The sequence below is a fragment of the Blastocystis hominis genome (genome assembly GCF_000151665.1).
Source record: "Blastocystis hominis, Singapore isolate B (sub-type 7) whole genome shotgun sequence assembly, scaffold_0".
NCBI classification, from domain to species: domain Eukaryota; class Bigyra; order Opalinata; family Blastocystidae; genus Blastocystis; species Blastocystis hominis.
Genome location: NW_013171815.1, coordinates 709,458 through 726,107, shown reverse-complemented (window position 1 = coordinate 726,107; position 16,650 = coordinate 709,458). Strand labels below are relative to the sequence as shown.

The window sequence follows — 16,650 nt, the reverse complement described above, 5'->3', positions numbered from 1 at the left end:
ACCAAGGGGTTCTTTTCGATTCCTGCTTTTTTGAAACAAACACAGCAACGCACACACTACACGGTCCACTAAGCAATCGAATAGTTCGATACTCTCATCGAACTGCTTTGTGAGAACTTTACGGGAGCTCCATCCGCCACTTGTTGGACATCCACCACCTACGCGTCACTTCACACCTCATTTCACACATTCACCTCCAGGAAGGTCTGCTGGGAGTCGAACTCCACGGAGGCGGGGAAGAAGTCGTCGGGCTGTCCGCTCTTGACCTTGAACTCCAGCACGCCGTTCGCGTTTTCCTCGCTCACCTCGTCCACCTCCCACTCCAGGAAGCTTTCCTTCGGATACTACGTCTAACCCGCGCAGTCCTGCCCCACGTAATGGTAATTGCCGTCGATGGCCAGGACTTCGGGCGAGGCGCCGCTCGGCAGCGGGATGCAGATGCGCAGGTTCTCGACGCGCTTGAGAACGGCGGGGTTGAGCGTGTACTCGACGTTGACGTCGCAGCCGGCGTCCTCGCTCTCGGGCCAGCAGGTGACGTTGATGGGCAGAAGCGCGTCGCCCCCCGCGGGTTGGCGCCAGCGGAGGAGCGAGACGGTGGAGTCGACGGGGAATCCGCGGTCGGGCTGCTTGAGCTGGAGCACGTGGTCGGCGAAGAAAGAGCGCGCGATGGTGGGGTGGAGCTGGCACTGGAAGCCCTCCGCGCTCAGCGCGCCCAGCTGGATCCGCACCTTCGCCGCGCCCGCGTCGTGCACGCGCACCGACAGCGTGCCCTTCACGTCCACGCTCTCGATCAGCCCGTCGCGCGACAGTTTCACCGACAGTTCCTCCTCCACGCCCACGTGCACCGCGCCCTCCGCCTTCCCCGCGGTTCCTCCATTCGCCCCGCTGGCCTGCCCCGACGCGGCGCGGCGCGCGGGGGCGACGAGGTGGTCCTCGGCCATCAGCCCCTGCTCGTCACGGCGCGCAGCCAGCCCTACCTGCAGACTCTCCTTCTTCCCGCCGCCCAGCTTCATCCCGCGGCCCAGACTCGCGCTCAGCTCCCCTCTCCGCGTCCAAACACACACTCGACCCTACGCAGAACGAGGCTCCGAAGCGGGCACCGACGCAGACGCAGACGCAGACGCCGACGAGGACGCCGCCGAGGAGCGCGCCGCCGCCGAATCCACCGCGCGCACCGTATTCGCAACGTTCGAAACCGCCGAGGAAAACAGAGAGGTGAAGAAGGACAGACCCGAAGGCGCCGGCTGGTGCGACTGCAGCTCGCGCTCCTTCTGCTTCATGATCTCGCGGGCCTGGTTCATCTTGCTCTCCTGAACCATCGCCAACAGCTTTTCTTCGTGGCTCTCCATCGCCTACACTCGCACACTCACACGCTCAATTACCAAGTTCACACGCACCTGCTGCAGAGGAATCGGCTCGTTCATTCCACCATACGTTATCAGCTCGTCCAGGGCGAATATTATGTCAAAAGCATGATCCACGATCGCCTCCTCTTTGATCGAACCAGCGTACTCGGGAATCACTGCACTGTCACTCACACCTTTCATTCAATACCCTTCGCCACCAAGTGCAACGTTTCCAAATCTTCTATGATATTGCTATTCCGCGTTGTCACTACTAATACCACCAGATTTTCGATCGGCTGATACACATATCTACGAGTTTACAGTCCCACACGACAAAGTACCGTAAGTTATTTGCTTCCACAAAGGTATGCTGCATATTCGATTCACTCAGCAATTTCGGAAAAACTGCAAGGATTCCCTACCAATTACAGCACACTCCTACTACCCAGACTTCTACACGAGTGCGATTCATGTTTACATATTGTCGTGATATCAACACTATTCATCGAAATTCAAAAATATACACAGTACCCTTTCCCGGCTTTGTAAGGACTGCTGCAAGCAAAACAACCTAATTATCACACATTCGGTGCATAGAGTCATACCATCTTGATTAATCCAAATTAATACCTGACAGAGTCTGTATTTAGCTTACAATTGATCCCTATCCACTGTTTATGATTATCAAGAAACTCCTTGTATGACCATTTTGGAGCTGAATAGACCGTAAAATCATTATTGTTGTATTACCATTCACTTGATCTAGGTAGATCAGGGTTTGCGGTGTTTTGTAAGTGCCGTTTAGTAAGAAATAGAAAGCGGGAAGTTACGTGTTTTTTAGTATAATATTGATGGATATCAATATTCATACTGGTCAAATTCTTTTTACAAAGTGTCCTATTTGTCTCTAAGCATATTCTATCTAAAGTTTGGATAATAAGACATGTGTATACAATATGGTTTAGCACTTTTGATAACGTTTATCAGTTTTGTGGCACGCATTGCTTTTTCGAATGTAGAATATTCATTGTGAGTATAATGTATTCTAGTCACTTATTTCTTTGAATGAAAATAAGCAGTATGCTGGTGTGTTGTACTCATGGGGGAATCCTCTTCAGTTTGACGAATCTAGTGAGTATGTAGATGTATAATTTAGCGTTATTTGATTGAAAAATAGAAAGTAGTTTCTTTAGAGCCGAATGTGAATGTTCCTTCCTTATTCAACCCAGTTCTCAGTGATAATATGGAAAGAAGTTCTAACTTCCAAAGAGAAGATAACACCTTATATGATTTAGTTTTGTTTACAACCGATGAGGGGTGGACAGAGCGTATTAATAATAAATCGAGAATTTGGAAATCGATGGCAGATGCCTATTCGAAAGCTTACTCGTTTAAGGCGATCATGTTCACCCATACTCCTGAACTGATAAACCGTTTTTCCAATTCCTCCGTGAAAGTGATTACAAATTTTGAGGTTACAAGAATTGGTGTACCGACAGTCACAGGTTTGTACTATTCTGCCTATCAAACGTTCAATGCTCTGTATTATGGTTACGTGAATGCGGATATTTTGTTAAACTATACTGTGTTTGATGCACTGAAATACCTGCAAAGCCAGGTAAAGGAGCAGAAGCTTCATCCACAGCATGAATTGGCAGGCAGGGTGTATGAGAAAGATTACTCGGAAATCCCCTTTGCCTTTGAATCTGTTGACCATGTACAACAATTCTTCCGTTCTGTGGTGGTAACCAGAAGTACCCTTCGAAATGCTGGAAGTGCCGTGAGTGCTGTGAGTGTTCGTTGTAAAGTCTAGGATTACTTCATTTTCTCCCGAGAAGCGATCCCTCTTGTAACAAATCGGACTCATCAAGTCATTGTGGGTCGTCGTGAAATCGACAATTATTTGCTTGGTTTGATGTGGAAAGGGAAAGACCGGACCAAGCCCTATGATCTTGTGGACGGAACCGTTTCTGTAGTTAGTATCCACATCGGAAGAGATACCAACTACAACCGTGGACGTCGTTCGGCCAATTTTAACGAACGATGGAACTTCAATGTGTTGAATGGGCTAAAACTGCATCATGGGCGTTTGGATGAGAAGGGAGGATGGCGTTTAAGTCGATCCCGGGAGGGATTTGTGATAAGACGTATCCAGTAGAAATAGTAGTGATGGTGTGTTTGAGCCAAACAGAATATGTTTTGAATGGATTCATAATTGTTGGTATGATAAAGTTGCGTAGTTCACGAGACATTGAATAGGAATTGGTTCTGTATGTGAAAGAAATGGAATGAAGCTCCTACGAAGGGAAGAATCCTTGAGGAAATCCATAAAACTGAATAGGACCTGATGATTGGTGCTGTTTTCAGTCATTGAAAGCATTCCTACTTGCACAATCGGTGTTGCTATCATTGGATTTACTTGAATTGCAAAATGATTCGAAGGACCGCTCTGTACACCTGGCATTAAATCAAACCGCCCATCAAGCAAAATGTAATGTGTACATCTATTCATTATCTATCGATCTGCTATAAATATGTTACCGGAATTCGGGTTGCAGGGTCGTTGGAGGAACGAGTACTCTATCAACCTAATATCCATCGAATGAAAAGCTGATACTTCAAACAGTGATTCACCCATCGCAGTCGGATATCCAATCAGTAGTTGCTCCTTTTGATACTTGTAATGCCGCTTCTGGGATGTAGTCAATAGAGTGAGATCATTATCAGAATGATGCAGTTGTTCACGCGGAATGGGAATATGGATAGGCTTTTTTGATGCTGGAATATGAAGAATCTCTTTTTTCTTCTGTATGCGATTGGATGGCTACGAGAGTGAAAACGTTTTTGGCGAAATTACGGTCATTTTGGAACAAACAAGCTACTTAAAAGGAGTTCTAATCAGTTTTACACTTAAACAATGCAAAATTATGACCCTGCAAAATAATGAGCAACAATATCACATTCGAGATGAAGATAACTATACAAAGAAACCACACTTCCCTGAAGGTATTCTTTCCGTTAAACTCCAATTGATATGCAACATAGTTCCACAGACTTTGCGGTCCTAAAAATAGAATCAATATCATTACCCATTGCAGTTTTGTTAGCGAAGATTGGGGCACAATTAGGATCAAAGGACCTATCCACCAATTAAAGTACTGTGCTGTTATAACCTTATTGAACGTGACAAATAAAAACGTCAACACAAATATGGCTAGTGGTAGGTCTTGATAAAACTTGACTGATATCAGTGGAAAAAGAAGGAGGTGAGGAATCCACACCCACAGACCTGGCTTGCGGTGCATAGAAGAGAGAAGATAGAATGGGTAAAAGTAGATCGAATAATTGTGCTTTATGTCCACTCTCTGCGCATGGTGAAACAAGGTTTCGTTCAGAAATGTAATTCCATAGATTTCAGTAAATAAGAATTGGAGAGAAAGATACACAGATGCACTAATCAGTGTTAAACGAAGCGCTTTTCTCCAGGATTTAGATAAACTGTAACAAAATAATGCCAATGAGTAAACAATGGGATATAGCTTAAAATGAACAGAAATACCAAAAACAATGGCGCTGAAAGCAATCTTCCCTTTTAGAATAAGGAATACCGTTAGAAAAACAAAGAGGCATTCCAGTGAATCGGCGCTGCCTCGGGTCGATAAATATATCACATACGGATTGAAAACCCATAACGAAGTCAGACGAAGATTTTTGCGCGTTTCAATTCCCTGGTTTTTGAATATTTGAAACACTAGTATTCCACACAATACATCACACAGAGAGAATATACACTTTCCAAATGAGTAAAATAGAACATGGTTTGGAATCATAAGATAAGCTCTATTCTAAAAAGAAACAATGAATGGTATACAGAATAGGAGTGTATCTATATGTAGCTCGCATAAACGGACTCTGGCCATTGAGAACATGCAAAGCGGCATCAGAGTAAACTTTATAATCAATATCGGTGTAGTGAATCGTATTCCCTTTGGCGTATTAAAGTTGCAAGAGTTGCTACATGTTTTGTCGCAGTAGTCTCCAATACAAATGAAAGCAATATGGATTACAAAGGATACCACAGAGAGAGAATATATCGACAACATGCAAAACAAACAACAAATGACAACTTGTCAAACAAACAGTGAAAGAAATAGCTCGTATCAATGACTCGACGAATATCGAATTGATGGTATTGTGCTGAACATTCACGATCTTCCGATAGCGTACGCATCCTTGTCTCTGTTTCTTCACAAATGCAGCATATTGGTCTGGATCCAATTCGATCAGCATTTGGGCAACCACATCAAAATTGAATTTGCCCGCTTTCTCTAACAGTTTCTCACAATATGCAGGAATCACTCCTTCCTTCGATTTCTCGTTGATCCACTCAAGGAGTTCTCCACAAACATCGCCAAACACGATCGAATCAGAATACACACTTTCGATATTTTCACAGACAAACACTTCGACTCGATCCGCAAGCTCTGCACTTCTTATTTGCGAAAAATCTCCGTTCCGAGCATCCAAACAACTATACAACTTTGATTTCAACGCAGGCCAGATTTTCTCTTTGACATACATTACCGTGCTTTGAGGATTGGAAGAAATGATTTGCATGGCTGCAGTGAGAGCAGACGAAAAAAGAGTAAAATGGGAAGTCTGCAAGAGAGAAGAAATGAGCGGGATCATTGGAACCAAGTAAGACTGTTTTCTTTCCTTGTCGACGATTTTGCACACTTCCAAAACGATATTTAGCGTATTGATTTGAAGGGACACATCATCCGTCTGCAAGAAATATCGAATATCCTTCACAATCGACGAAAGAAGATCGTATCGTTCATCGGGTTTCTCTTGTTCTTCCCACAACTCATCTTCATCCTCACTCGACTTCTCATCATTGTTGCCATCTCTCTCTCTCTCCTCCTCCTTCTCCTCCTTTTCTTTGTCTTCTTGGTGACTTGGATTTAAAAACGAAGGAGAAATTGGCGTTAAGGGAAGCAATGTCCTTTTCTTCTCTTGGAGATACGATCTCACGATCATTGCAATCGACGATTCGCTCGGCTCGTCCGTTTCCATCGGTTTTTCATTCACCAACTGAACGAGACATGACGTGAGAGGCAGCAATGTCTTCAAAGCGTCTGCTTGATACCGATGCAATAATTCTCTGCAGACGTTCACCGAATCTCGCATAAAAGGAAAGAGTGGTTCAGAAAACGCTGTCTTCAATAATAACGACCACAAACTTTCCAAAACACGCAGAAGAAAAGACAAAACATCAAGAGAAAGCGAAGAAGCAAGTCGAACTTGGAGCAACGTTGAATCCAGTAAATAGTCGTAGTTATCGTACACTAATTGAGAGAGAGATGAAAGGTGAAGGTGAGTGAGAATTATGTGGAAACAGGCTAAAATAACTCCAGGTTCGGTTGTGAGTGTGCGATATAAAAAGAGGAGAAAGAGAAGTTGTGGCTGGAAGTATGAAAACGCATCGAATGGGATCAAAACCGAGACGATTGAATAAAGAATCATCGAAGCATTCTTTTTGCTCACATTCGACATCGACTTCAATCCTCCCAATAGCGAATCAAACACTTCGAACTGCGATGCGTTCAACTGCGTTTGACTTTTCTTTACGATGACTGGAAGCAGCAAAGCTGCTTCATAGGAATCGTCCAAGCAATCATTCATAATCCAAAGAGCGATCTCGCTCACCCAATCATCCTTCATCGTTTCAACAGACTCAAAAATCCAATTCAAAAGCTCTTCACTGCACGTATCATCCAAAAACTCATAAATCACTCGAAAGAATGCAGAGCTTTTCGCCTCGTCTATGATATCCACTCCAACCGTCGAAATGCTTTGAATATGGAGCAGTTCCTTCATTGTTTCATACCAGGTTCGAAGCTGTGTCAGCACATCTCCACGAATCGTAAACACCGCCGAATATCTCTCTCCCAAAACGCTGCAATAGCCTCGCAATCGCGACAATGCCAGCAAACTGGCTTGCGCGTTGTGCTGATGGAGAAAAGAAGGCAGGGAGTCGATCAGCTGCACAATATGGATCAACAATTCATTTGTTAGTTTGTCGTTCATCAAAATGGTTTGCAGAATCTCCCTCGTTTGGAGGCGAGAAACATTCACAAGCAGAGGATGGGATGAATACAAAAAAGATACCATTCGATCAATAAGCAGTGGAATACTCTCAGGAAAGAATGCAACGGCTGGCTGAATCAGCAAAAAACAGGCGTGCTCCGTTGTCACAGTCACGTTTACATGAGATTCTGAAGCGATGCATTCAAGCAGCACCGCAACCAAAGGCGGAATTTGCTTTGAGAGTTCAAAAAGAACGCGCCGTGTCTGAAATTCAACGAAGGACTCGTTTTCTCCCTTCGGCTCCAAAACTTTTTCCTCCTTTCCCGGTCCATGGTTCGCCATTTCCAACCAGTCTGCCACCATTTCGCTAATCGATTTCGTTTCCGGCTTGTTCGATGGAGTTTCAATCAATGAAAGGGAATGAGCAAAGATAAACGTGGAAAGCGCCTTTTCCCTCCAAGTCATAAGCGAGTTGGTTCGAAGAGCCACAACGAGATTTGAAAGCAATGCTGGCAGAAGTGGAGTAATATGCTTTCCTTGGGTACCAAGGAGAGTTAACTCAATACAGATGAGCGAAGTGCTGCAAATCTCATGGGAGGAATGAGAAATCAATTCGTTGAGACTGTAGAGGTGAACAGGAAGGATAGAGGCGAAGTCCTGACTTTGAAGATGTTGAACTGCAGGAGTTGACTCGATAGCAGGTAGAATTGTGAGTTTTTCCCAAGAATTCTCTATTTCGGGGGTAATTGGTGTTGTGAGTAATTTGATGAAAGGCTCCATGTTGGAAGAGTCAGCTACCATTAGGAGAGACTTTGTACAACGAAGAATCGATAGAATAGCATTCTCCGAGAGATGTTCCGGGATCCTCAAATTCTTTTGGTGATATAAATATGTGGCACAGCTACACATTATATGAAAAGTACATTGCAAACAAATTTAGCGCTCGTTGCAAACAACCATTCTCATTTTCCCTATAGTTCGTTTCATATGGTTTTACATGGCGTTCGATGAAGGAGAAGATAGATTCAATGAGACGATCGCTCAACGAATGCTTTGATTGCTCGATCCGAAATTCGAGAAGTACATATGCTTGAAATAGTACGGTATCGATAGTAACATAGGCACTATTGCTATCTACGATATTTGAAACAATCTCAATCTCTTTCAGACAACATTCATCAAAACTCTTCTCATTTTCAATGTCAAGGTACTCAACTAGCCGCGAGATATTTTGCGGTCCAGCTTGAGATTGAGTAGACATTTTTGTTTATTTGTCTGTGTGAATATATTTATATATATATATTTTAATTTCTTTTAAAACAAAGAATGTACGAAAAGATTAACAACAATTATTAACCCAGCACAACAAGATCACCAAAACGAGCATAGAGCTTTTTCTTTATTTCCTAAATACTAATATTTCCTAAACTTCAAATTACCTCTAATTCGGTTTGTTTTTCGTTTCTTTCCTCTTCCAATTTGTCTTGCTCCTTTTGCGCGTCTTCTGACATCTTGCTGAGACGTTCTTCAACAGAATCGAATCCCATTTGGACAAAAATGCTTCCGCAACTCAACCTAGACGATTACAGCCATTTTCACCTCCTTTTACATGAGATTGCCTTCTTCATCCTCCGCTAGCATGCTCTCCTCCAAAGCATCGGATAACAGTTGACTATGCTTCTAATCGTTAACCACCAAGAAAAACGACTCACTTTAATCTGCTCGATCGAGTTGTTGATATCCTTCAGCTCCTCGTTCAGGTAATTGTAGCGTGTGAAGAGGTCCTTCTCTTCTACCGTCATCTACAGTCCAATTCGCTTCGAACCACATACAATAAGGGAGTCCAAGTTAATCTGGCTCATTCCACAAAACTGCTTCCAACAAACAAAAAAATGTAACATTACATATCGCTAAGATCCATAACATCGTCGTCATAATCATCCTCCGAATTCTCCTCGTTTCCTTCTTCTGGCTCCTCCTCATCGACATCCTCGTCCATATCCTCGTCGTCATCGTCGTCCTCCAAATCTGAAGGATTCAAATCCTCCGAGAAGTCGCTTCCTTCCTCCGCTCCGTTCGCTTCCTCCTCCACCGCGTCCTCCGTCAGCGTCTCCCATCCGATCGGCTTCTTCTGTCCGTCCTCATCCGTGTCCATCCAGAAGCGATCATAGTCGCGCACCGCGTTCATAAACTCCTTCCAGTTGTAACAAGTCGCCGACTCCGTGAACGTCTACATCATCAAAACCCGATCACTCCGCTACGATGTTGATGGAGTCCAGCCACTCTTTGATCTTGTCCATGTCCGACACCTTCACCGCGTCGATCTCCACCGCGGGCCGCTTGTAATCCTTGAAGATCAGAATCATATCGGCGGTGGAAGTTCGGAACGTGACTCGCTGGAAGTGCACGTGCTCGATTTCATCCAGCGTCACAACCAGACACTACAAATCACGCGATCCGCACAACCGCACGGGCTGCTCGGTGATGTTGATGAGACAGTCGCGACACGGAGACAGCAGCACCATTTCTTTGAAGGGCCGGCCCATAAACGAAGAGCGCATATACGGCATATCGAATTCGATCTTGTCGCACTGCTGCGTGAAATGGCGGAACGCCTCGTTCAGACGGCGCATCGTCTCGCGTTCGCGCTGCTCCTCTTGGATTTCCTCGGGGTCGTACGCGTTCGTGGTGATGCCGGCGAGGTTGCGACTCGCGTCGATGACCTCCGTGAAGAACTGCACGTCTTTGCACTTCTTACGCCCAATCATGATCGGATTCAGTAAGTGAAAATGGAGAATCACGAACCGAGTGCGGTCGCACGGCTGGAAAATCGCGTGCTTGATGTTCTTGTAGAGGATGTCCAGCGTTTCATTGCGCTGCGTGAGATAGCGGAATCCATTCACATGCGCCTCCAATCTTCCCTTCGTCTTTCCATACGCGGGTCGCATATCGATTCCGGTCAGCGAAGGAACACGCGCGTGCGTCTGAAGCTGCAGCTGGTCCTGCTCGATGATGTCTGCCGCTTCCTCGTTGTACTTGTCCTTCTGCCGACGCTGCTTCATCACGTTCTTGATCCGCTTCACCTGCACGTTCATGTTGGTCACATCGCGCGAGCGGAACGTCAGGTTCCGGATGTACGTCGCGGCCGGGAACTTCTCGATCGCCTTCAGCATCGTCGCGTTCATATCCTTTCCGCTCTTGTTCTGCGGCGTGTGGAAGTTGATGCGGAAATACCCGTACCCGCCTTCCTCCGTCATCGATACGGTTCGCACCGTATGCACGCTGAACGGCACCGGAACGCCGTGGATCGGCAGGAACAGCACTTCGTTCTCCGTGTCCACATAAATCTGGTCGCGTCGCATCTCGGGAGGGTATTGCGCGGGCGAAGGGAAGGCCTGGATGTCCTCCACCTCCACCTTTTTCTTCTCGTTCGTCTCCTCATTGCGAACCGAACCCAAGTGACGCGCCTGCAGCTCTAAGAGCAGCTTGCGCTGGTGCTTGTTCCGCAGCGTCAGCGCGCTCTCTTCCATTTCGCGTTGCTCGGAACGGAGCTGCTCTTGCCGAATCATTCCGCGCGTTACACGACGGCCGGACTCGGCGATCGACTGAATGACCGCGTCTTCGTTGGTGGCGTCGTCGCTCTCATCGTCCAGATCGAACGACACGTTCGACCACTCCGTGCTGAAGTTCGTCACCACGCGATTGGACGACGAAAAGCCGGAGAACGGCGTCTGCTCGGGCTCGCCCACAATCACCGTATCGGAGAGGAGAATCGAGAAGGTCTTCAGATCGTTCACGTTCACCTCCGTGTCCTTCACCTTGTTCGCGACGTCCTCCACGCCCAATCGAACATTGAAGCACATCCCCACTCTACGAGCCACTCCTCTCCACGCTCCACGCCCTACTTCACTTCCTCCTTGTTTCCACTTCGAATTCGCAGCGAACTCTCGCGGAACTCCAAGCCGATTCCCGTACCGCACTCCTTCATAAAGTGCGGCAGCAAGAACGGCGCCTTCTCGTTCAGCAGCGCTACCGCGTAGTCGTACACCTCGCCTAGCACCGCTCCCGGAACCAGCCGCTTGATCACCGCCGACTCCACCTCGGTCAGCGCGGCGTAGCACTTCTGCTGGAACAGCGAGGGATTAATGAAGAAGGTTCGTGCGAGCGCGGCGCAGTAGCTCGCGTAGCGCACGCCCACCGAGCAGATGATGATGTCCTGCGAGAGAGGATGGTCGTCGGAGATCGCGGAGGGCTTCAGCGAGTAGCTTCCGCCCGATTGGATGATGGGCTGGTGGCAGATGTCCAGCAGACTGGCCGGGTATTTCACGCCGAAGGCTTCGGGCGTCGAGAGCATCGTCTCGAGCTTCTCCGCGAGCTTGCTGTGCTTGACCTTGCGGCCGCTGCGCATCACGCTCTCCATTTCGGGAACGAAAACCGATTTCATTAGGCGGCGACACGCCAGACCCGCGTGGTCCACGTTCTCCTGCTCGCGAGCGTTCTTGATCGCGAAGAGAGCGCTCACGCCGGCCGCGATGTCCACCTCTTCGTGGACGAACGATTTGATGCCGGCGAAAAACTCCGTGACGAACTTCCCCGTCCAGTCCTCTTTCTCCTTCACGAAGAGGCCCAGCTTGCTCTACGATGGAGAGAGAGGGGCAGGAGCGTACGCCACTGAAGGAGTTCTGAAGAAGAGGCTTCAGCTCCTCGTAGACCTTTTCGTTTGTGGAATTGCGCTGACGAATCAAAATTTTCGATTCACAGTCCAGGCTGTTCTTGCTGTGGACCTTGTCGAGCATGGGTGTCAGGTAGTTGCGAGCTAGCAAGTGAGCACGTCCGAAAACCCGAACCCTTGCTTTCACTGGTGATTAGATAAACTCCCTTTTCAGTAAAGATGACCGCGGTCTCCGGAAATTCGATTCCAAGCAGATACAGCTACAATCGATTTTGAAAAGACGATGGAAACCTGAATAGTGTTTGATTTGCTATAGGACATCACATCGGCATCCACTTGTCCCTGGATAAAGCAGAGGCAGTCGCTATTACCCCAGCTTTCCCGCTCTTCCTACAGATTAGACGGACGCATTCTTTTCTGGTACCATCCAATGCTTTCGAATTGTTTTGCAATTCTCAGAAAAAACAACGTCGTCTATAATGATCTAGGCGATGAGTGGAAACCCTGGACTGGTACCTGGTCAGCCATTGTGAATTAATGAGTAAATCAAAAACCAAGGCACGTAATATCTGCCAGAAAGTTATTTGAGCCAAAACAGGGACTTGAAGAAGTGCCCGAAATCGAGCCGATTTTAGACACTCCATTTAAAATCTCCATTCCACCCCTCTCCGAAACAAACAAAGCTTATACAACAAACACGCCATAGATGAGTTATAGATTATATTAGAAAAAATCGTGATCCACAGAATCATCTACTCCCTCACGCAATTCCTCCTCACCTACCCGAATCCACGTCTAAATTCCCCATACCCATATGGCTATTAAGTTCGCTAGCGTGTCTGCCCCGCTCTCCTCCATGTCCTCCAGCATTGCACTTTTGGACATATTCCTGCAGCTTCCGCAGCGTCTCATTCGGAATCGTATCCAGATCGATCTCCAGCTCGTAGTCCGATCCCACGGTATCGATCTGCATCGACTCCTGCATGATCTTTATAATGTACTCCAGTCGCTCGCCAGTGAATTGATTGATTTCCTGGCTCAGTACCTTCTTCTCTTCCACCGACATGGGAGGCGCTGTGTCCGACGAGGGCAGCTTCAGCCCCATCGCCAGCATCTGCTCCTTCATTTGATCGACCCGACTTTGGAGTGCGTTCATTTGATTTTTCATTTTCATGTATTCTTCGTTCACATCATTGCGATGCCCGCTCTTCCCAGAAACGCTCTTCCCCTTCACCTTCTTCGCGTTCTTCCCCTTCGCCAAGCGCTGCCGCTGCCGCTGCCGCTGCCGCGAGCGAGGCACCACGGAGTGTCGCTGCACTTTATTGCTGTAGATGGGCGAGGACGGCTCCGGCTCGGCCTCGTAGATCCGGCGTGTCATCTGCATGAAATCCTTCTCGAAGATTTCCGAGAGCGTCTTCGCCATCACGTGACTACGATTCATGAATCCAGCGCGCTCGTACACGTCGTCTTGCGGTTTATTGTACAAAAAGGCGTTGTCGAACACCTTGCGAACCGCGATGGCAAAGTCGTCGCGCGTCAGAATCACGTGGTTCTCGATGTTCTTCTGGATGGTGCCCAGATCCATCGGCTCCTTCACGATATCGAAGTAGTCGGGAATGTTCAGCGCCACTGGATCCACGGGGGTCACGAACGGATAGGCATATTTGTGATTCTACGCGTCAGCCAGAGCGCTCGCGCTCTCGCTCGCCTACCATCAATCGCTTCAGTGATTTATAGCACATCTTCATGTCTTCGTTCAGGCCTGGCGGCAAATCCACGCTCTCGCGAAGAAACGAGGGCGTGGCTTGGCGAGGATGGCCACGATACTCTCGCTCCGGCGCCGAATCCGTGTATCCGCCACGCGCACGCTGCCGTGTGGAATGGCCCGATTGATTCTGCTCGTATCTACGATTCACCAGGAAAGAGACAGTGCGCACAGGCGATTGCAAGCCATGTCCATCGTCTCCGGGTTGTACGTGCCCTCCATCGTGTACGAGCCGATGTTGTTGCAGCCATGGCCCTTCACGCGGTAGATCGAACCGTCCTGGATGAATTCCAGGTGGACACCGCGCTCGGGAACCTTCTTCACGCCGTCCACCTTCATGAAAAAGTAGCCGTCGTATTCGCCTGACTGGGGGCCAGAAAGAGATGTGGACTGGCGCTGTCGAGGCATGGATAGCTTAAAGTCGCTCTCCAAGCCGCTGATGATGCCGTTTACCGCCATACCCCACTATCATCACAGACTGATGGAACCACTACCGTGCCTTCCCAGGTGCAGAGATTGTCTGTGATTGAATACTGGCCACGGAGCAAGACGGAAGGCTTCGATTGGGACAAGGCAACTAGGAGTAACAGACCTGCGGCGTTTCTACATGAACGAGTTTCCCGTCTCCTCCTTTTAGAGCTCACTTCTGTATAATCGTTTGTATAGTCATCATCCGACCCATCGTACTCCGGTGTGTACACATGAGGCTCCGGTGACTTTTCAACGGAAGCCACTATCATTTTATGAAAAATCGAAGCGTGAGTACCTGCTGCCGTGGAACTATTATCTATAACCGGCTCTATTTTTATTTCCTGTTTCACTTCAGAAAACTGCTGATTTGTAGGCTCGTCTGGGTCGTGTTTGATTTCTTCGGTGATGGGAACTGAATGGTCCTGTGCGGAATCTGTTGTTTCCCTCACCGGTCTTTGCATTATGCGTATATTTCAATTCTACTCTGGATTTGGATCAGACATACTTGGTTTTAACAAATATGTATTAAAATATTTAAAATAACAAAGTGACTACTACGGGATTACGAGATTAAAATTAAACTACAATTCAAAAATAAATTGGGAGATTGATGAAACTCCTCAAGTGACAGTTTTCAAAAGGAAATCTGACTAGTTGTAAAAGCGGACAGGTGAAACTAGTGCATCCAATCAAACCATCTCGATTAACACGACCATTGCATCCTGACAGTTGTGCAGTGGTTCCATAATTATCAAACAAAGACACAAAAAGAAAAGGCCGATTTCTGGAATACTGATTCATTCAATGCGTAGGATTAATGTTTTGGTTGTATCTCAACAAATGACATTTCGAAGCTAATCGAACAAGATCCAGTCCAACCCAACATATTGACTGCCAAAATTCTAGCATAAATTATTCCAGTACACTCTCCTAATTCTGATTCTCTACCCAAACAGGCAGTCCTGGAATGTGAAACGCCGCCTTCTGATTTTCTCCCTACTCGGTCTGGAGACCGCTCAGAAACAGTTTCATCGAGTTTGAAAGAGACATTCCCTCATACCTTTCGTGATCGTGCCTGTTTTCTTGGATAGCTTCGCTTCGACTTCTCAGTTTTCTCTTTCTCCTGCTTTTTCTTCCTCTTCAGCTCCCTACTCTGTGGCTTGAACAGGTTCTGGTACTCTTGAGATCATATACATTCTGCTACCCTACTGATTCGACAGCCTCGCGCGTTCAGCTGCTGGATTGACAGGAAATAGGGAAGTTTGATTCTGGCTAGTTCTCGCAGTTCGTTTTCGTTAGCTGCATCTATGGGGTGATTCTTTGGAGGAGAATCGTCGTCCACGATTTCATCAACCACTTTTTCTGTGGATTGGGACATGTTTTGAATAATAGGGCGTGCTTTGAAACTGGTTTGTGTGGATGGCCTAGGAGGTTCGAGTGAAAAGCCAGCAACTGATTCAGGCAAAGCCTCCGGTTGATTGCCAGAAATCCTCCAGTTTTTTGCATTTCCAACTTTCATGAACGCGCTTTCATTCGTTTCGCTCTCGTCTGAGGCGAAGCTGGGAGTAGAATCACTCTCTTCTGAACTGTAATCAGAAGTGCTCCGTTCCAACATAAACGTGGAGTCTTCGTCTCCTGATAGATACTCAACAACATCACCATCATCATCATCGTCACCATCACTTGTTGAAACGATAGAATACACGTCAGACGATGAACTTGATTTCTCTACTTCGTCGTCCTCATCACTGATAACCGATCGACGTCCTGTTCGGTAAAGGGGCTCATCATCAGAAGAACTAATAGAAATGATAGATTCGGGTGAATCTTGAATGCGCTGCTTGTAGAGTGAAGCAGGGTTCGAACGAATTGCTCTTCGCGGATTCTCGTCATCACTGGAATCAGAGAGGATGATTAGCTCGCTGCTTTTCGCTACAGGTATTGGGTTCGGGCCTGGGTTCGGGCCTGGACTCGTACTTTGTATTGTATTGACAGGACACTCCTTCTTTTCGTCAACATCCATTTTGGGTGGCAAAACCAGCGGGCTTGGGGAACTTGGTGGAGTAGGAATGCGAGCCTTCTGCTTCACTTCTTTCTAGATATTACACACCAGAGAAAGAGTTCAACCAAATGTTCTAGGGTAGGCAATATTACATTCAACGAATATTTGCTATTGAACACACAGTTCTCAATTTCATCGACGGTGAGAGGCGGGATGAACTTTATGAAGAGAGATGGGTAGAGTTCATGGATTGCGCGGCGATCCGCATCTGTCATTTGGTAGACCATTTTCAAACCAAACGACG

General features: G+C 47.1%; 6 protein-coding genes; all 6 read right to left on the bottom strand.

Moving 5' to 3' along the window:
• Positions 1-46: 46 nt before the first annotated feature.
• Positions 47-1,976, bottom strand: GSBLH_T00000222001 (uncharacterized protein). XM_013038402.1 has 11 exons: positions 1,952-1,976; positions 1,878-1,917; positions 1,798-1,844; positions 1,688-1,764; positions 1,555-1,655; positions 1,383-1,522; positions 1,075-1,352; positions 978-1,044; positions 375-947; positions 189-344; positions 47-158 (listed from the first exon to the last, which is right to left on the bottom strand). Exons 3-11 carry the CDS (start codon positions 1,816-1,818, stop codon positions 69-71), a joined length of 1,503 nt encoding a protein of 500 aa, XP_012893856.1. The 5' UTR covers positions 1,819-1,844; positions 1,878-1,917; positions 1,952-1,976; the 3' UTR covers positions 47-68.
• Positions 1,977-4,240: 2,264 nt separating this feature from the next.
• Positions 4,241-5,249, bottom strand: GSBLH_T00000221001 (uncharacterized protein; the record flags this gene model as incomplete). Its single annotated transcript, XM_013038401.1, has 2 exons — positions 4,241-5,186; positions 5,218-5,249. The coding sequence occupies 2 exons, from the start codon at positions 5,247-5,249 to the stop codon at positions 4,241-4,243; spliced, it is 978 nt and encodes a 325-aa protein (XP_012893855.1).
• Positions 5,250-5,360: 111 nt separating this feature from the next.
• GSBLH_T00000220001 (uncharacterized protein) lies at positions 5,361-5,927 on the bottom strand (the record flags this gene model as incomplete). The annotated part of the gene is made up of 1 exon (XM_013038400.1): positions 5,361-5,927. The coding sequence occupies one exon, from the start codon at positions 5,925-5,927 to the stop codon at positions 5,361-5,363; it is 567 nt and encodes a 188-aa protein (XP_012893854.1).
• Positions 5,928-8,763: 2,836 nt separating this feature from the next.
• On the bottom strand, positions 8,764-9,311 carry GSBLH_T00000219001 (uncharacterized protein). XM_013038399.1 has 5 exons: positions 9,269-9,311; positions 9,149-9,238; positions 9,046-9,116; positions 8,876-9,011; positions 8,764-8,842 (listed from the first exon to the last, which is right to left on the bottom strand). Exons 1-5 carry the CDS (start codon positions 9,296-9,298, stop codon positions 8,789-8,791), a joined length of 381 nt encoding a protein of 126 aa, XP_012893853.1. The 5' UTR covers positions 9,299-9,311; the 3' UTR covers positions 8,764-8,788.
• Positions 9,312-9,336: 25 nt separating this feature from the next.
• GSBLH_T00000218001 (uncharacterized protein) lies at positions 9,337-11,880 on the bottom strand (the record flags this gene model as incomplete). Its single annotated transcript, XM_013038398.1, has 4 exons — positions 9,337-9,666; positions 9,698-9,877; positions 9,908-11,306; positions 11,342-11,880. 4 exons carry the CDS (start codon positions 11,878-11,880, stop codon positions 9,337-9,339), a joined length of 2,448 nt encoding a protein of 815 aa, XP_012893852.1.
• Positions 11,881-12,810: 930 nt separating this feature from the next.
• GSBLH_T00000217001 (uncharacterized protein) lies at positions 12,811-13,693 on the bottom strand (the record flags this gene model as incomplete). XM_013038397.1 has 3 exons in its annotated part: positions 12,811-12,860; positions 12,892-13,538; positions 13,569-13,693. 3 exons carry the CDS (start codon positions 13,691-13,693, stop codon positions 12,832-12,834), a joined length of 801 nt encoding a protein of 266 aa, XP_012893851.1. The 3' UTR covers positions 12,811-12,831.
• Positions 13,694-16,650: the final 2,957 nt, after the last annotated feature.